The sequence below is a fragment of the Choloepus didactylus genome, chromosome 1 (genome assembly GCF_015220235.1).
Source record: "Choloepus didactylus isolate mChoDid1 chromosome 1, mChoDid1.pri, whole genome shotgun sequence".
NCBI classification, from domain to species: Eukaryota; Metazoa; Chordata; class Mammalia; order Pilosa; family Megalonychidae; genus Choloepus; species Choloepus didactylus.
Genome location: NC_051307.1, coordinates 64999581 through 65019441, shown reverse-complemented (window position 1 = coordinate 65019441; position 19861 = coordinate 64999581). Strand labels below are relative to the sequence as shown.

General features: G+C 35.4%; 1 protein-coding gene across 1 annotated transcript in view; it reads left to right on the top strand.

Annotated features, from left to right (window-relative positions):
• IMPG2 (interphotoreceptor matrix proteoglycan 2) overlaps positions 1 to 19861 on the top strand; it is a 106295-nt gene continuing 86434 nt past the window's right edge. The window contains exons 1-2 of the mRNA XM_037834871.1: positions 1 to 850; positions 1276 to 1527. Of these exons, the coding sequence (XP_037690799.1) occupies positions 769 to 850; positions 1276 to 1527 (334 nt within the window). The 5' untranslated portion in view covers positions 1 to 768. The remainder of the gene's footprint in view (positions 851 to 1275; positions 1528 to 19861) is intronic.

Here is a 19861-nt window from a genome sequence, read left to right as displayed (position 1 = left end):
AACACACTGGGCCTCATTTGATGTAAATTAAGCAACTAAGTTATTATCACATGGCTATCATTTATATTGAGTGCCTAATATGTGCCAGGCACTATCCTAAGCATTTTCTATGTATTAGCTAGTGTAATTCTTACAACAGCTCTACCATAAGTTAGCTTTACAATTCCTATCCTACTTTTATAGATAAGGAAGGAGACACAGTAAGTGGTTATAGTGAAAGATTTTCAAGTTGACTTTCAAGGAGGGAAATTTATGAGACTGGCTTTATTACAAAGAGACATTGCTCCAAGAAAACTAATAGTGTTTATATGTAGCTCTGTATTACTAAAGTAGTCAGTATGGGCATTTTATGCTTATGTATCTTAGTCCCTAGAAGAATTCAGAGCACATAAGAATCTACCAGTTTTGACTAATAATAGATTTAGAAAAGTTGTAATTCTCAGTGAATTATACCTGAAGCATATTCTTAAAGTGGGCTCTTGTTAAAGGCAACAGAGTGATGGTAAAGAGCTTAGCTAGGCAGATTAGAATAAAGAAATTCTCTCTGCCTCTGTTCTAATTAGCTTATCTCTCCTTTCATAAGATGCTGGTTACTTCAGAAAGGAAGTGAGAGGTACCTTTGAAAGTACATTTTAATTTAAGCTAATTTATAATGGTTTTTGAATGGTTGTGCATTCTTTTAAATGTTTGACTTTTCTTTCAACAATTTGTTATTGGGAGTTCAGTTAAGGATTTTGCCTTCTCCTCATTCCTTTGGTTTTAGCCTAAATGATTATGTTTCCTCTTTTTGGGAAGACTTCTCTGGGTATTTTGATATTTGTCCTGATAGAAGGAAACTTTCCGTCAACAGGTATTTTTTATTTTACGTTTATTTTTATCTTTCTGTATTTCTGTAGTCTCTTCTTTCTAAAACTAGCAATTGTTTGATGTAATTAGCAGTAAGAAGTTGAATCACATACTAATTTATTTAATTGTGTTAAAATTTCTCCATTAATTTTGAGTTTTCTTCTTCATTAAACCATCCCTTTATTGCTTGTGTTGAAATTGGATATATACTTGATTTCAATAAGTAACAATCTTGAAGTAAAGGAGCGGAAATTAAATGGAAAAAGATTGTTTCAACCCTCTCCTGCTTAGATATGCATGTATGTCTATAATCTGAGCAATGACACATAAGTCCAAATGCTACACAAGTATGTTTTTCTTTATTTGTTAGCATTCATACTATACTTTTATTCTTCATCAGTAAATAGTGATTATGCTTTCACTCTATAGCACAAACTTACTTATCTTTAGAGGAGACCCAAGAACCCAAGAGTGCAGGTTCTTTAATCCTGACCAACTTGGAATCCGTAGAGCATTCTCTATCTGTCGAAAAGAAACAGCCTCCGGACCACAGAGAAACTGAGATACAATGGTTGCTCAGACGAAGGCGATCCATTCTGTTTCCCAATGGAGTAAAAATCTGTTCGGATGAAAGTATTACAGAGGCTGTGGCAAACCACGTGAAGTATTTTAAAGTCCGAGGTAAGCAAACATCCAAAGCCCACTGCTGTAAACCCTTTGGCTGTATACATGAAATTCAAATGCAGTTGAGACACTTTTATTGTGTCACATTGTAATTTAAAATTTGTGATAATTCAGGCAGGGACTGAGCAAACATTAACTTTCTACTAGCTGTGAAAAAGGGCTTGCTGAGAACATGATATTAATGTGGTTGCAGAAGAAAGTTTATTTTAAGAGAGGAATTATTTTGAATCTTTTCAAGCACTTCAGGAATATCATCTTATGTTACTGAATAAATCAATTGTGCTTTTTACTTTTTCATTACAGCAATTTGCCTAACTATACCTACAAAATATGCATACCAAGGTATACTTACCTGTTTGCCTAATTTAGTTATTTTGTATGTTATTTTGTATGTATGAAAATATAATCCATTTATATATTTTATAGTATTGACATTCTACAGATAGATGCTTCTTGTTTTCTAGTTGGCACACATAAAACTTTACATGTCTAAAATGATAGTACTTCTCACAAGGGACCCTAAAACAACACAACTAGGATTTTACTTTGTTTTTAAATAAATAGTATTATCCTTGATCTTACATATTTTTATTATGTGAATTCATTCTCTGTTTCTCATAGTTACTAAACAAAATTGATTAATTGGGTATGATATTAAGAGTGACAATATTCCTTAGATATTTGGAAGACTTGAAAACTTCGCTTTTTGCTGCTCAAGAGCCAATAAAAAGCTATGATATCACAATGCAGTATGAGTAAACTAAAGTGGAGGTAGATGACAAAATGATAGTGAAGTCAGTTTTGCTTGTTCATGCACTTATTCAATAAATATTTACTGAACACTTACTATTTTCCAGGCACTGAGCTTTATGAATCTTTAGTCTGAACTGCTATTTTTATCTTCTCTATTTTCCTCCTTCTTCCCCTTTCCCCCTCCCCCAAAACAAACATTTTAAAAATAAAATAAAAATTTAGTGATCAGGTAGTATATATACTTATATATTTGATTTTTTGTTTGTTAAAGTGGTCCAATGTATTAGCACCTCTTTTTTCTGAGTGTATTTATATTTTGTGATTGTGTTTTGGGGCTATCAAACATTGCTAAGCAATAAACTTTCCTTTTACTTTTCTTATTGAGATCCATTGAGCTGGCATTTTCTATAGAGACATATGCCAGAAATGGGAAATTCTGAAGAGTGGGGAGAGACTAAAGAAACTGAAGAAAGATGAGAATGACATTTTGTAACTTATTAATATATGATTTCTACTGCCTAGATTTTTACTTTATATTTTTAAAATATTATCAGAATATCTAGATACCTCAGCTTCTGGTTAAATAGTGAAGATGAAGTAACTAATCGTTTAAGGAATATGGTTATGCCTTTTAATTCCTCTGCTCTAGTTTTCAGAGATTCAAGAGACTATTTATACAGAAGCCAACTAAAATAAAAATAAAGCATTCCTGGAATAATTGATTTTAAAATAAAGGTGCTGTGAATGGGACCACTGAATAGGGCCTCATAAAGCTAAAATAGTTGACACACAACACATCAAGATTATAACAATGTTAATATAACTGCCACTGTCATGGTAAAGAGTCAATATTTTGTTTGTTATGCTTTAAAGAATTGGGTAAAATGACTATTTCAACTTAGGTCTTGATTTTGAAGAGATAGATTTGAGATATTATGTCCTTATACCAGATGTTTGAAATTTGGAGGAAGGGACTCATTCAATGTTTCACCAAGGATCTTAGCTCTTTTCACTAAGGAAATTCAATCTGTTTGCCCAATTTTTCCTTCATAGAGAATTTTGGCACCAATTACTAGTTGTTGGAACAAAATCTGAAAAGTGCTTTCATTTAACCAAGAAGCCAACTGTATTTTAACCTAATGATTTGTAAAATTGAGCAGATATTTAGGGTGCTTGGAGTAAAATGTAACGGTCTTTTCCCCCTCTTTTAAAAAGATTGCATTTGTGGTTGGACATTTTTTTTTAATTCATTTTATTGAGATATATTCATATACCATGCAGTAATACAAAACAAAGCATATATTCGATTGTTCACAGTACTATTACATAGTTATGCATTCATCACCAAAATCAATCCCTGACACCTTCATTACCACATACACAAAAATGACAAGAATAATAATTAAAGTGAAAAAGAGCAATTAAAGTAAACAAGAACACTGGGCACCTTTGTTCGTTTTTTTCCTTCCCCCATTTTTTCTACTTATCCATCCATAAACTAGACAAAGGGGAGTGTGGTCCATATGGCTTTCCCAATCACATTGTTACCCCTCATAAGCTACATTTTTATACAATCACCTTCAAGATTCATGGGTTCTGGGTTGTAGTTTGATAGTTTCAGGTATTTACTGCTAGCTATTCCAATTCACTAGAACCTAAAAAGGGTAGTCTATATTGTGCATAAGAGTGCCCACCAGAGTGACCTCTCGGCTCCTTTTGTAATCTCTCTGCCACTGTAGCTTATTTCATTTCCTTTCACATCCCCCTTTTGGTCAAGAATATGTTCTCCATCCCATGATGCCAGGTCTACATTCCTCCCTGGGAGTCATATTCCATGTTGCCTGAGAGATTCACTCTCCTGGGTGTCTGATCCCACGTAGCGGGGAGGGCAGTGATTTCACCTGCCAAGTTGTGTGGTTGGACATTTTAGGATGCAACTTCTTTGAGGTATTCTTGATGGATTATAAACTGCACATATTTAAACTATACAATTAGATTAGTTTCGACAAACGTATTTACCCTTGAAACCATCACTGTGATTAAGATAAAGAACTCATCAGTTACCCTCACAAGTTTCTCATGCCACTTTGTATTCTCTCCCTCCCTTACTGCTGACCTACTTTCTTTTATATGGCAATTTGCATTTTCTACAGTTTTATATATAAATGAAATCAAATAGCATGTATTTTTTTTTTTTTTTTTTTTTTTTTTTTTTTTTTTTTTTTTTTTTTTTTTTTTTGGTTTAGCTTCTTTCACTCAGTGTAATAATTTTAAGATTCGTCCATGGTTTGTGTGTGTGAATAATTTGTTACCATTTATTGTTGGGTAGTATTCCGTTTTGTGGATATATCACAATTTTGGATATTTGGGTTGCTTTCAGATATTGGTGATTACAAATAAAGTTGTCGTGAACATTTGGGTACAAGTCTTTGTTTGAACATGCATCTTTATTTCCATTGGATAAATACTTAGGAGTAGAATGACTGGGCCACGTGGTACGTGTATGTTTAACTTTCTAAGAAATTGTCAAACTGTTTTCCAGTGTGCTTGTGCAATTTTACATTTCCACTAGCAATGTACGAGAGTGCCAGTATCTCCACATCCTTGCAGTACTTGGTATGGTCGGTCTTTAAAATTTTAGCTATTTTTGTAGGTGTGAAGTGGTACCTCATTGTAGTTTTAATTTGCATTTCCTTAATAACTAATGAAGTTGATCAACTTTTCATGTGCTTATTTTCCATACACAATTCTTTGATGAAGAGTCTATTCAAATCTTTACACAAAAATTGGGTTGTGTCATTATTGTAAGTTATTTTTGTATTCTGGATGCCAGTTGTTTGTCAGATATGTTGTGAAAATATTTTCTCCGTATCTATGACTTGCCTTTTAATTTTCTAAGTGATGTCTTTTGAAGAGTGGAAATTTTAAATTTTGATAAATTTTGAAATTTTAAATTTTAAATTTTGATAAAATTTAAATTTTAAATTTTGATTTTTTTTTCTGGACCATCTTTTTGGTGTTATATCTAAATTTGCCTAAACCAAGATCACTAAGATTTTTCTCCTGTCTTTTCCAGTAGAAGTTTTATAGTTTTAGGTTCTACATTTAGGTCTTTGATCTATTTTGGACTAATTTTTATATGTAATGTAAAGTACTGGTCAAAGTTAGATTTTTTTTTGTCCATGAATACATACTTGTTCCAGTACTATTGGTTAAAAAGATGATCCTTTCTTGCCTTTGCACCTATGTTGAAAATTACTTTTCCTTATATGGTAGGTCTATTTCTGTATTCTTCATTCTGTTCCTTTGATCTGTTTGTCTATTTTTTTACTATAATAATACTGAATGATTACTCTAGTTTTGTAATATGTTTTTCAACTTCACTGTTTTCAAATTTGTTTGGCTATTGTAGGTCCTTTGCATTCCATATGCATTTTAGAATCAGCTTGCCAATTTCTACAAAAAGAGCTGTTTCAATTTTATGGTATTACGTTGAATCCATAGATCAGTTTGTGGAAAATTGTTATCTTACATCACTGAGTCTTCTGATCTATGAATATGATCTATCCCTCCATTTATTTAGGTCTTCTTCAATTTCTCTCAGCAATGTTTTGTAATTTTCAATATGTAGGTCTTGCATATCTTTTGTCAGAATATATGTAAGGATTTCATAGTTTTTCATGCTACTGTAAATGGTATATAAATTTTTTCAATTGTTCCTTGCTTGTATAAGAAATACAACTGAGTTTTGTTTATTGATCTTTTATCCTGAAATTTTGCTAAACTCACTTCTTAGTTCTAGTAGCTGTTTTGCAGATTACTTAGAATTTTTTACAGACAAGTATTCCATTTGCTAATAAAGGCAGTTTTACTTATTTTCCAATTTACATGTTATTTATTTATTTATTTATTTATTTATTTTTGCTTATTGTACCTAAGTGACCACTCCACATGCTTTGGGTTCCACAGTTCTAAAATGAAAATATATTACCCTAAAAAATGCTTTGCTCCATACTGGATTTCTATATATTGAATAAAATGCACAACTTAAGCCCTAGTAACAGGATTAAAGACAGATCAGACAGACACTGGCATTTTCTTCTTCAGAAAGTTGTCTTCACTTTTTCTCTTTCCCCACCAGTTTCCAGGGCAGTTTATTTCTTCCAGAAGAGAGATATTTGTAGATTAGTTATCTTCTCAAAAATAAAAGTCCTCTTTAGCAGTGATTAAGGGCTACATGCAAGTTGTGTGACAAAGATGGGAAAGCTCTACTCTAAATTTGTTTTATGGGATTCTGAACAGTTTTATTTATAGGCCAAATAGTGAAATATGTGACATATGTCTGTGGTGGATTCTTGTGTTTCTTGCTACTTCTTGGTACCCTTTCCCTGGAATCATGTTGAGTTTGCTCTTCTCTCTACTGCCTGCATTGTCCTATCTAGGTTTCCCCTCTCTGAGCTACACAGATGCTTCAGACCACCCCTGCCCCCCAATCCCACTCTCCTCTATCAAAATGTAACTGCTTTGAATTCTATTCCAAGTTAATTAATCAGACCTTCTTGTCACATAGCTCCCAACAGAAAGCCATTGGATAGATGAAGTTTAAGGATGTTTTAACTTTCCAAAGGGAATTGTGTGTTTTTTTAACACCTTTATTGAGATATAATTCACATCATATAAAGCACCCATTTAGTGTACAATTCATTAGGCTTTAGCATATTCATAACTATGCACAACCATCACCACAGTGACTTTTAGAACATTTTCATCACTTAAAAAAAAAAAAACCCTGTAACCTTTAGCTATCATCCCCTTAACATCCCTCCTCCCAGGCCTAAACGTAACCAATAATCTACTTTCTTTCTCTAGTGAGTTGCCTATTCCAGATAGAGTATATAAATGGAATCATATAATATGCATATGTATGCATTTATCTTTTGTGATTGGCTTCTCTCACTTAGCATAATGTTTTCAAAGTTCATCCATGTGGTAGTATGTGTCAGTACTTCATTCCTTTGTATGACTGAATAATAATCCATTTTATGGAACACCTCTTTTTATTTTCCCATTTGTCAGTTAATGGGCATTTGGTTTTTTCCCCTTTTGGCTACTGTTAATAGCCTGTAATTCCTGTAAAAGTGTTTGCAAGGACATATGTTTTCATTTTTCTTGGTTATAAACCTAGGAGTGAAATTATTGGATAATATTGTAACTCTATGTTTAACCATTTGAGGAACTGCTAAACTGTTCTCCATTATTTTACATTCCCATCAACAATGTATGAGCATTCTGATTTCTCCCCATCTTCACCAGCACTTATTCTTATCTTACTTTTTGTTTCTAGCTATCCTAGTGAGTGTGAAGTGGTTTTGGTTTGCATTTTCCTAATGATGGTGAACATCTTTTCTTGTGCTTATTGGCATTAGTTTATCTTCTTTAGGTAAATGTCTATTCATATCCTTTGGCCATTTAAAAAAATTGGGTAATTTGTCTTTTTATTATTGAGTGGTAAGAGTTCTTTTTATATTCAGGATATGGGTCCCCTAACACATTGATGATATGTACATATTTTCTCCCATTCTGTGGGTTGTGCTTTCACTTTTTTGGTGGTGCCCTTTAAAGCACAAAAGTTTTTTGTTTTTTTTTTATGAAGTCCAATTTATCTATTTTTTGTTGTAGATGTTCATGCTTTTGGAGTCATATCTAAGAATCCATTGTCAAGTACATGATCATGTTGTTTACCCCTATGTTTTCTCCTAATAATTTTATAGTTTTAGCTCTCACATTTAGGTCTTTAATCCATTTGGAGTTAATTTTTGTATATGGTATGATATAAGGATCCAATTCCATTCTTTTGCATGTGGCTATCCAGCTGTCCCATCACCATTTGTTTAAAAGACTATTCTTCCCTGTTGAATGATCTTGTCACATTTTTCTACACAATGACTCAGTCCTCAGTACTTTTCCTCTCTCTCCCTGACCTCCAGGTCCATGAAATGGCAACAGCTTTTTGTTTGCACCTCTTGTCACTGTAGTCAAAAATAATTTGACCATAGACACATGAGTTTATTTCTGGATTCTGAATTCTATTTCATTGACATTACCACACTGTCTTGATTGCTGTTGCTTTGTAGTAAGTTTTGGAATTGGGAGGTGTGAGTGTCAAGAGGTGAGCTGAGCTGAGAGGGATGAGCTAAGCTGCCAAGTGTCAATAGTAGCTAATTAAGACAACAAGCCAAAGTGACATTAAAAGTCAAGCATTTAATGACTTACTGCAATTGTATAAGCAAGAGGTTAAATCAGCGTAGGTGCCAGCCCCCACTCTGTTTCGTTTTCCAGTATGGAATAGCACCACCAGGTGAAGGTCAGATGGATCAGTGCAGATGTGGGGCATGTCTCATTGCCAGGGGAGGTGCAAACAAAAAGCTGTTGCCATTTCAGGGACCTGGAGGTCAGAGAGAGAGAGTGGAAAAGTACTGAGGACTGAGTCATTGTGTAGAAAAACGTCTTCAAAATCTCTCCCTCCTCCCCTGAAAAGGAGGTCTCACCAGATGCACCAGGGAAGGATTTGACTAGGAATTCAGATAATGTGTAATAGCATGGTCAGCCAGGGAGACCTGAGTGTTTGAATGCAATTCCCTTAAAAGACTTCAATGCACATTCTACAAAGAAGCCACCTGGAATTCTGAAAGGAATTGCACTGAATCTGTGTATCAGTTTGGGAAGTTATTCCCATCTTAACAATATTAAGTGTTCCAATCCATAAACATGAGAAGGTTTTCCATTTACTTAGATTTTCTTCAATTTCTTTCAGCAATGTTTTGTAGTTTTCAGAATATAAGTTTTACACTTGTTTTATTAAGGTTATTCCTAAGTATTTTATTATTTTTGATGCTATTGTAAATGAAATTTTCTTAATTTAATTTTTGGATCATTTGTTACAGGTCTATAGAAATACAATTCATTTTTGTATATTAATTTTGTATTCTGCAACCTTGCTGACCTTGTTTATCAGTTCTAATAATTTTTTAGTGGATTCCCTTGGATTTTCTATATGCAAGTTCATGTCACCTGCAAATAGAAATAGTTTACTTTTTCCTTTCCCACTTGGATGACTTTCATTTATTTTTCTGGCAAAATTGCCAAGACTAGAGCCTCTATTATGAAGTTGAATAGAATAGTGAGGAAGGACATCCTTGTCTTGTTCCTGATCTTAGGGGTAAAGTGTCTATGATAGATTGAATTATATAACCAGTAAAAACATGTTCTTAATCTTAGTCTCCATTCCTGTGGATATGAACCCATTATAAGTAGGATTGTTTGAAGATGTAATTTTTATTAGGTATGGCTGACTGAATTAGGGATGTGTTCTAATCCTATCAATGGAGGCCTTAAAGAGAAGGCCACAAAGAGAAACTGGAAGTCAGTGGAACTGGAAGAGAAAAAAGAGGACATTGCTATGTGATGGGAAAGCCAAAGAACACAAGGATTTCTGGTCAACCAAAATGCTACTAACACTGGGAGGAAGCAAACCATGAACCAGTAAATTTCTGTTGTTAATCCAAGCTATTATGCAGTATTTGTCATAGCAGCTGGGAAACTAAGACAGCATCGTCTTTCATCATTAATTATGATGTTAGTTTAGCTGTGGGTTTTTTGTAAATGCCCTTTACAAGGTTGAGGAAGTTTCTTTTTATTCTTAATATGTTCTGTTTTTATCATGAAAGGATGTTGGATTTTGTCAAATGCTTTTTCTGCATGTAATTTTTTAGATGATCATGTGCTTTTGGTTTTTATTCTATTTATATGATGTATTATATTAAATTATTTTTGAAAGTTAAACCAACCTTGCATTCATGGAAATATTGATGTCATAGAATGAGTTACAAGGTTTTCCATCCTCTTCTGTTTTTTTGGGAGAGTTTGTGAATAATTGGTATTCTTCTTTAAATGTTTGGTAAAAATTCACCAGTGATGCTATCTGGTTTAAACATTTCTTTGTGAGTAGGTTTTTGATTACTAATTTGATATCTTTAGTTGCTATATATCTATTTAGATTGTCTGTTTCTTCTTGAGTCAGTTTCTGTAGTTTGTGTTTTTCTAGGAATTTGACCATTTCATCTAAGTTATCTAAGTTTTTGGGCTACAATTGTTCATAGTATTCCTTTATAATCCTTTTTATTTCTGTAAGGTCTTTAGAATCTTCTCCTCTTTCATTCCTTAATTTAGTACTTTGAGTTTTCTCTCTCTCTTTTTTGGTCATTCTAGCTAAAGTTTGTTAATTTTGCTTATCTTTTCAAAGAACCAGCTTTTGTTTTTGTTTATTTTCTTTACTGTTTTCTATTCTCTATGTCATTAATTTCTGCTTTAATCCTTATTATTTCCTTTCTTCTGCTTGCTTTATATTCAGTTTGCTCTTCTTTTATCAGTCTTAAGTTAGAATTTAAGGTTATTTATTTGAAATATTTCTTCTTTTTCAATATAGACATTTATAGATATAAATTTCCCTCCAAGCACTGCTTTAACTGCATCCCACAAGTTCTGGTATGCCAGTATTCATTTTCATTCATAAGAAAGTATTTTTTAATTTCCCTTTTGATTTCTTCCTTGACCCATGTATTATTTCAGACTATGTAGTTTAGTTTTCACATACTTTTGGGTTTTCCAAATTTATCTCTGTTATTGATTTCTAATATCATTATATGTTTTTGGAGAAAATATCTTGTACTATTGATCTTGAAATTTATTGAGATTTGTTTTAAGGTCTAGTGTATTGTCTACCCTAGAGGGTTTCCATGTACACTTGAGAAAAATGTATATTCTAGTCTTGTTGGGTGGAATATTCTATAGCTGTCTGTTAGGTCTAGTTGCTGTGTTGTGTTTAAGTCTTGCACTTCTTTGTTGATCTTCTTCCTAATTGTTCTTTCCATTATTGAAAGTTAGGGTATTGAAGTCTCCAACTTAATGTTGAGTTGTTCTCCCTTCATTTCTGTCAATTTTTGCTTCGTGTATTTTGGTGCTTTGTTATTAGGTGCTTGTGTGTTTATAACTGTTATATCTTCCTGATAGATTGACCCTCTTATTATAAAGTGTTCCTCTTTATCTCTGGTAACATTTTTTTGTTTTAAAGTCTGTTTTTATGTTATTAATAGTCACTCCAGCTTTCTTGTGATTAACATTTGCATGGTATATCTTTTTCCACCCTTTATTTTCATTCTATTTGTATCCCTAACTTTTGGTTGGATTATTTAATCCATTCACATTTAATGTTATTATCAATATAGTTGGATTTATGCCTGTCATGTTACTTTTTGTTTCCTATATATCTTGTGTCTGTTTTTTCCTCTATTCCCCCCTTTACTGCTTTCTTTTACATTAAAGATTGTTCCAGGGTTTACCGTATACATGTTAACTTATTAATATCAGCTTCAGGTTTATACTAACTTAATCCCAATGAGATATAGAAATGTTATCCCTATATAGTGCTATTCCTTTTTGCCCAACAGTCATTGTTATAATTACTTTATATTATTTTGTCTTTTAAAGAAAGTGAGAAGGAGAGCAAATATTTATTAATCGTCTACCTCCTTATTTATCATTTTGGGTTCTCTTCATTTGTTCCTATGGGTTTGAGTTACCATCTGGAGTTCTTTCCTTGGTCCAAAACAGTTTTGCTCCCACCCATCTCCTTTGCATTGTTTTTGGCAAATATATTGCATTTCTATATGTTATTGGTCCAACAATATACTATATACCTATTGATTTATATATACAATTGCTTTTTAAATCTGTGAAGACAAGAAAGGAGAAGAAAATGCATTTATACCATGTTTTATAATTATATAATTACTTTTATTTGTGCTTTTTATTTTTTTCATGTAGATATGAATTACTATTTGTGCAATTTCAGTCTGAAGAACTTCCTTTAGTATTTCTAATAAAATAAATATTCTAGCAACAAATTCTCTCAGTTTTTGTTCATCTGGTAATGTCTTTATTTCACTTTCATTTTTGAAAGATGATTTGGGTGGATATAGGATTCTAGATTGACATTTTTTTTCTTGGATTTTGTTATCCTACTGCCTTCTTGTCTCCATTTCTTTCTTCTGAGAAGTTAGCTGTTAATCTTATTGGGGTTCCTTTTAGGAAATAGGTCATTTTTCTCTTACTATTTTCAAGTTTTTCTACTTGTCTTTAGCTTTCAGCATTTTTACTATGTGTGTCTTTGTGGATCCTTTTAAATTTATTCTACTTGGAGTTCATTGTGCGTCTGGGATGTATAAATTAATATTTTTCAATAAATTTGGGAAGTTTTTGTACATTTTTTTCTTTGAATGTTTTTTTCTGCTCTCCTTTCTCCTCTCCTTCTAGTACTCCTGTTGGGCTTAGGTTGCTGCACTTAGTGGTGCCCAACATTTCTCTGGGGTTTTGCTCATTTTCTTCATTCTTTTTTCTTTCTGTTTTTCAAATGGCACAATCTGTATAGATCTCTTCAAATTTCCTAATCTTCTGCCAGTTCAAATCTACATTTGAGCCACTTGGGTAAATTTTAATTTCAGTTATTGTACTTTTATTCTTTTCCCTATATGTTCTTTTGTGTGTAGGATTTCAGCTGTCCTGCCCTCCAGTTCATGATCCTTTCTTCTGCCTCTTCAAATCTCTTATTGTATATCTCCATTGTGTTTTTCATCTCTTCTATTTATCTTTCATTCCCATAAAATTTTCCAATTGTTTTTTCAAACTTTTGAGTTCTTTCTTATGTTTGCCCAATGTCTTCTTTATATACTTCATCTCTTTTGGCATATCTTCCCTCAACTTGTTGATTTGATTTTTGAATTGATTTAGAAAATTTGTTTGATTAATAATTAGTTGTTTTAATTCCTGCATCTCAGTTGAAGTGTATGTTTTTTCCTTTGATTGGGGCAAATCTTTGTTTTTCCTAGTGTGACTCATATTTTTTGTTGCCCAGGCATTTGGTTCCCTTGATTATCCCAATCAGATTTTCCCAGACCAGAGGGGCCCAGGTCTCAGGAGGAGACTGTATTCAGTATCAGGTTTCCCTGAGGGTGAGACCCAGCAGATTGTGAGATTTTCTTGTGAGGCCTCTAGACTCTGTGCTTTTCCTATCCTGCCCAGCAGGTGGTGCTTGTCAGCCCTCAGCTCTCCACCAGCATAAAGAGGTGCAGTGTATTTAATTCTCAGTGCACCCTGTCCCAGCTAGGGACCAAGTGTGTCAGAAGCCAAGCTTAGGCTGTTTCTGCCTGCCCACCCCCCACCCCCAACCAGGCCCTGGTATGTGAGTTCTCTGAGGGAGGGCTGCCACTTGAGGTGGGGCCCACCCCCCCTTTTCTTAGGGAAGATAAGCCCTTTAGGGAATTGATTCTTACACTTGAGTTTTCCCTTTGACTCTCTGACTATCTTAACTTGACCCTTGCCTGAGTCAGTGCTGACAATTGAAACTGCCTGAGGCTTTCTATAATGAGCTACTTAGAATGAGAGAATAAAAAAGGGAAAAAAGCAAGAAGTCCCCTTTTCAGAGCCAGTCCCCAGCCCTCCAGTTCACCAGGCAAGAACTGAAGTTGGTACCTGGTTCTGTGTGCCCCTTTTCTTGGGACACAGCCCTTTTCCAGTATTATGAGCTCAGTGGACTCCAAAAGCCTCTTTTTATTTACTCATGCATTTTTTTTTCCCCATCATCCCTGCCTCCTCTCTGTCAGGATAAACCTCTGGGTTCCTTTCCTGCTTGCTCTGGGTTTATCTGTGCTCATGGCATGTATTCAGTAGTCCAAATTTGTTAATTGAAACTACAATTGAAGATTGAGCTACATTCCCTTGCTCCTGGCAGGGACTGCTTCTTTTTCCCATAGTGAAGTTTTGCAACTCAAAACTTCTCTCAGGCCCTGGGGTCTGAGTTTTCTGAGTGGTAACTGTAAAGTTTGGGGAGAGTGCCAGTTTGGATGCATTATGTCCCCCCAAATGCTATGTTCTTTAATGCAATCTTTGGGGGCAGATGTATTAGTGTTAATTAGGTTGGAATCCTTTGATTGAGTGTTTCCATGGAGATTGGACTCAATCAGCTGTGGGTGAACCATTTGATTAAATTATTTCCATGGAGATATGGACCCACCTGAATGGGTGGGTCTTGATTTAATCACTGGAGTTCTATAAAAGAGCTTTCAAATAGAAGGAGCTAAGAGCAGCTGAGACTGACATTTTGGACAGCAGCTCAGAGAGACATTTTGGAGATGGCTGCTGAAAGCAGACTTTTGCTGACTCTTTGGGGATGCTAGCCCAGTGTTTACTCTGGAGAAGCTAAGAGAGGGCAAAATACCCCAAGAGCAACATTTTGAAGAAAGTGCAGGAGCTAAGAGAGGAGCTGGAACACAACCCGGGATCATTAGATGCCAGCCAAGTGCTTTCCCAGCTAACAGAGGTTTTCTGGAAGCCATTGGCCTTCCTTTGTCGATGTTATACTCATGTTGATGACTTAATTTGGAAATTTTTATGGACTTCAGACTGTAAATTTGTAACCAAATAACCCCCTTTTATAAAAGCCAATCCATTTCTGGTATTTTGCATAATGGCAGCTTTAGAAAACCAGAACAAATTTTGGTACCAGAGAAGTGAGGTGCTGCTGAGTTTGCAAATACCAAACATGCTGGAATGGTTTTTTAAATGGATAAGGGGAAGATTCTGGAAGAATTGTGAGAGCTTGATAGAAAAGGCCTTAGGCTGCCTTGAAGAGACTGCTGGTAGAAATATGGACTCTAAAGATACTTCTGATGAGGCCTTGAGCAGAAATGATGAATGTGTTGTTGCAAACTGGAAGAAAGGTGATCATTGTTTTAAAGTGGCAGAGAATTTGGCAAAATTGAGTCCTGGTGTCAGATAGGAGGCAGAATTTGAAAGCAACAACTTGGAATACTTAGCGGAGGTGATCTCTAGACTATGCGTGAAGAATGTAGCCTGGTTTCTCCTTGCAGTATATAGTAAAATGCGAGAGGACAGAGATAAGCTGAGAAATGAACTTTTGAGTACAAAGAAACCAGAAACTGATAGTTTGGAAAATTTGGGGCTTCTGAAATGTGAGACCCCAAAAGCTACAACCCCATGTGAGGATTTAACCAAACATGGAACCCAACTTCTATTTCAGTACAAGCCAGGATTGGAGATGGAGTTATCCAGAAAGGATTTGTGGAAAGTCCTATTTCCACATGCCATTGGCCTCCTTCAGTGAAAGTATACTCATGTTGATACCTTAATCTGGACATTTTTATGGCCTTCAGACTGTAAATTTATAACCAAATAAACCTCCTTTATGAAAGCCAATCCATTTCTGATATTTTGCAAAATGGCAGCATTAGCAAACCAGGACAGGGAGCTTTACTTACAGTTCTGCCAATCTATATTTTTAACTGGAGAGTTTAATGCATTCACATTCAATGTTATTACTTTGAAGGCAGTTCTTGAATCATCCATATTATCCCTTGGTTTTTATTTGTCAGATGTATTTTTTCCCCTCTCTCTTTATCTCCTTTAAGGTACCCTTACTAAAGCTCTTTAGTTCTGTACCCTTCTCCAGACCTCTTGCTCTTTTCTTTTTTTCTCAGCCAGTAGAGCTCCCTTTAGCATTTCTTGTAGGGTTGGTATCTTGTAAACAAATTCTCTCAGCATTTGTTTGCGAAAATTTTAAGCTCTCCCTCAATTTTGAAGGAGAGCTTTTCTGGATAAAGAATTCTTGGCTGGCAGTTTTTCTCTTTCAGAATCTGAAATATGTCATACCACTGCCTTCTCACCTCCATGGTGTCTGCAGAGTAGTCAGTACTTAGTCTTATGTTGTTTCCCTTGTATGTGGTGAATCACTTCTCTCTTGCTGCTTTCAGAACATGCTCCTTCTCTTCAGCATTAGATAATCTGATCAGACTATGTCTTGGAGTGGGTTTATTTGGAATTATTCCATTCGGAGTTTGTTGGGCATCTTTGATTTGCATATTTATGACATTTATAAGGTTGGCAAGTTTTCCCCAACAATTTTTTCAAATACTCTTTCTAGCCCTTTACTCTTCTCTTTTCCTTCTGGAATACCAATTATTCTTATATTTGTGTGCTTCATGTTGTCCATCCTTTGCCTGAATTCCATTTCAAATTTTTCAATTTTTTTCACCATTTGTTCTTTTGTGCTTTCACTTTCCATCATTGTATCTTTGAGTTCGCTAATTCATTCTTCTACCTCTTCAAATCTGGTGTTATGTGTCTCAAGAATCTTTTAAATTTGATCAACAGTATCTTTTATTTCCATAAGATCCTCTTTTTTTTTTTAAATTTACTCTTGCAAATTCTTCTTTATGCTCTTCTAGAGCCTTCTTCATTTCCTTTATATCCTGAGCCATGATACTGATGTTTGTATGTACTATTTTGATTACTTGTTCCAAGTTCTAGCTTTTTAATTTGGACATTTGGGTTATCCATGTCTTCTCATTTCTTCATATGCTTTATAATTTTCTCTTGTTTTTGGCCTCTTGGCACTTGCTTATCTTGATAGGATTCTTTTAGGATATGCAGGCTTATTTTAACATTTATCTATAATTTGACAGAGGTACAGCTTGGTGGTGGGCACTTTCCCTGGCCTACCAGCAGATGGCACTCCTGAGCCACCTGTTACCCTCAAGCCAGTTTTCCCCAATTTTGTCTATGCACTGAGTGGGGGTCCAAAGCATGTGGTGGTCCAATCAGTGTACCAATTTTCCTGGTGCACTGAGGACTGCCAGCCCTGTGAATGGGGGCATCCCTGTGCAGTTTGGCAGGGAGTCTGCCCCAAACCCTGTGGGCCTGGTTGTTCTGGGGCTGCAGGTGGAGTACTCTGGGGCTGCAGAGCTGCATGTCTCACCTTCTGGCTCAGTTGCCCCACAGTCCCTCTCTGCCAGGTGTCCTTGAGTCTCTGGGATTGAGGGAGGGCTCCTGGCATTTCCGTGGGGCACCCTGGCCTCTAGGCTGTGCACACCTCAGACTTCCATGGAGGAAGAGTAGATGCTGTCACAAGCCTGCTGACTCCCAAATTCCCTCAAGGAAGCTCCTGGCTGCAGGTCTATGAAGGGTTGTCTCATAGCCAGCTGCAAAGATGGCTGCACAGGGTGTGGAAAGTTGCCTTATTCTGTGATCATCTGCCTGCTCCAATGGCCAGTCCCTGGCACAGGTGCTCTTGGCCATGGGTCTATGAAGGGCTATCACCCACGCCAGGTACTGAGGAGGGTGCCTGCGATGTGGAAGACTACCCCCCTCCATGCCGTCAGCCAGTTCCAGCTGCCCCTTCCCCGGCAGTGTTCTGGGCTGAACACTCACCCATCTCTAAATGAAGCCTCTCAGTTTCTCCAAGTACACACTCACTGTGGGTGCAGAAGTCCCTGCCCAGCTGGTGGTACCTTGGAACTGCTGTTCTGGAGCACTTTCTGTCCTTTATCTAGTGCTTTTCACGGAGGAGAATTTTGCCCTGTCTCTCTTAATCTGCCATTTTATGTATTACCTTTTGTTTATTCATTTTCCTGTTGATAGAAACCTGGGATATTTTCATTGCTTAGCTGTTATGATTAAAGCTGCTCTGGCATTGCATGTAAGTCTTTCAGTAAATATTTGGTTACATTTCTCTTGAGTGAGTACCTAGGAAGGGAATTGTTGAGTTAAAGGTTTGCTATATATTTAGTTATATAAGAAACTAGCAGATTTTTTTCCGAAGTGGTTGTACTGTTATGCACTCCTACAAAAATTGGGTTCTTGTTCTCCAGATCCTTGCCAAAATTTGGTATTTTCCATTTAAAAAAATTCAGCCATTCTGATTTGTGTGTAGATACTTTGATTTGAGTTTCTCTGAAGATGAATGATGGTGGTTCATTTCATGTGCCCATTGGCCATTTGTAGCTCTTCCATTGTGAAGTCTGTTCCAATCTTTTACCTATTTTTAAAGCTGGGTGTTTGCCTTTTTACTAGTGAATTTTAGGAATTCTTTAAGTATCCTAAATACCAGTTTTTTTGTTGGATATATGTATTTTGAATATTTTCTACTACAGACATGGCCTGCCTATTCATTTTTATTAATGGTGTCTTTTGATGAGATGAAGTTTTAGTTTTGATGAAGTCTAATTTATCAGACTTTTTCTCTTATGGTTACTGCTTACTTGTCCTGTCTACAAAACCTTTGCCTATTCTCAACTCGTGCAGATATTATTCCATGTTTTTGATTAGAACCTTCACAGTATTAGCTTTTACATTTCAAATTATTTTTTGTGTACAGTGTGCAGAAGGAATTGAGATTTGTGTTTCCTGACCTCATGTATATACAATTATTTGGCCCCACAATATATTTTATACTTTCTCTGAATCACATCATTTCATAACCAGACTCCATAGACTTTCATTTTTTGTTCGTTTTCACCAAACAAGACTTTCACTTTTGCATATTCTGGTTTTAGTTAACCTTCATTTTAAAGTTTCAGAAAGAAGAAAGGAAGAACTATGAAACTACAAGTGGGTCATGTTTGCCTCCATCATTCCCAGCTAGATTCTTCTGTGAGCTGTATGATCAAAAGTTCTAAATAGCAATAATAAAAATGCAGTTAATTCACTGAAAGTAAAGTTTGTAATCAAAGATGCAGTTTAATCCTAAAAAGTCAGTTGACGAAGAAACTTTCAATACTCATATTTTTAAAACTCTGTTGAAGCTTAAGAGCTGTTTTCTGGCTATTCTTCCATCAAACTGTGAGACAGCTAGAACCCAATATACCATCTTCTATTCATGTAGCGCTGTGTAGTGTACAAAATATTTTCACAGATAAGGTAGGTAAGGCAGTAATTATTCATCTCATTAAAAAATGGAGATGAATACCTTGATAAATTGCCCATAGTTATCAAGCTAGTAAGTGGTGAAGCTAAGGCTAGAACTCAGGTCTTCTGAGGCCAGGGTTTATATCTCAATATGATGTCTGATAAGTAGTCAGTCTTCTTGAGATGAGAAATAATTTCTTTGATCTCGTTCCGTTTATGTCCTTCTCTCTCCCTTGTGACTTTCCTCCTCCACCATCCCATCCCAATCTGTCTATTGCCCACAGTGTCCTCTATCTGGCCAGTGAAGTGGTTATAGAATAATGACATGCTCAGTGCTCTCCAAAATGTACAGTCTGTTTAGCACCCTTTCAGACTTGATGATTTGGAATAACTATCATTATTTTCTGTTTTCTGATATGAAGTATAGCGACTTAGGAGTGGCGACTTCATATGAGTATTCTTTTTCTGATTTTATGAAGTAGTTTCAGGTTCTGATGAGCTCTGAGGAAAATTTTCAGTACTCCTATTTTATCAGAGATAAGCGATGAAGAGTTTTGAAGGAGTGGATGTAATGCGGTTATGTCACTGCATTTTGCCAAAAATGTTCCTGGCTATTTTACAAGTGACATTCTCCCCTTCCTAGGCCATCTGAGAGGCTGAGAAGCTGGTATTCTGAGAAGTTAAGTGACTTCAGAGAACATCTGTAAGCATCAATTAATGTTAAAGTCACAGTGCCTATTAAGGAAACCTCTGAATTAAACAC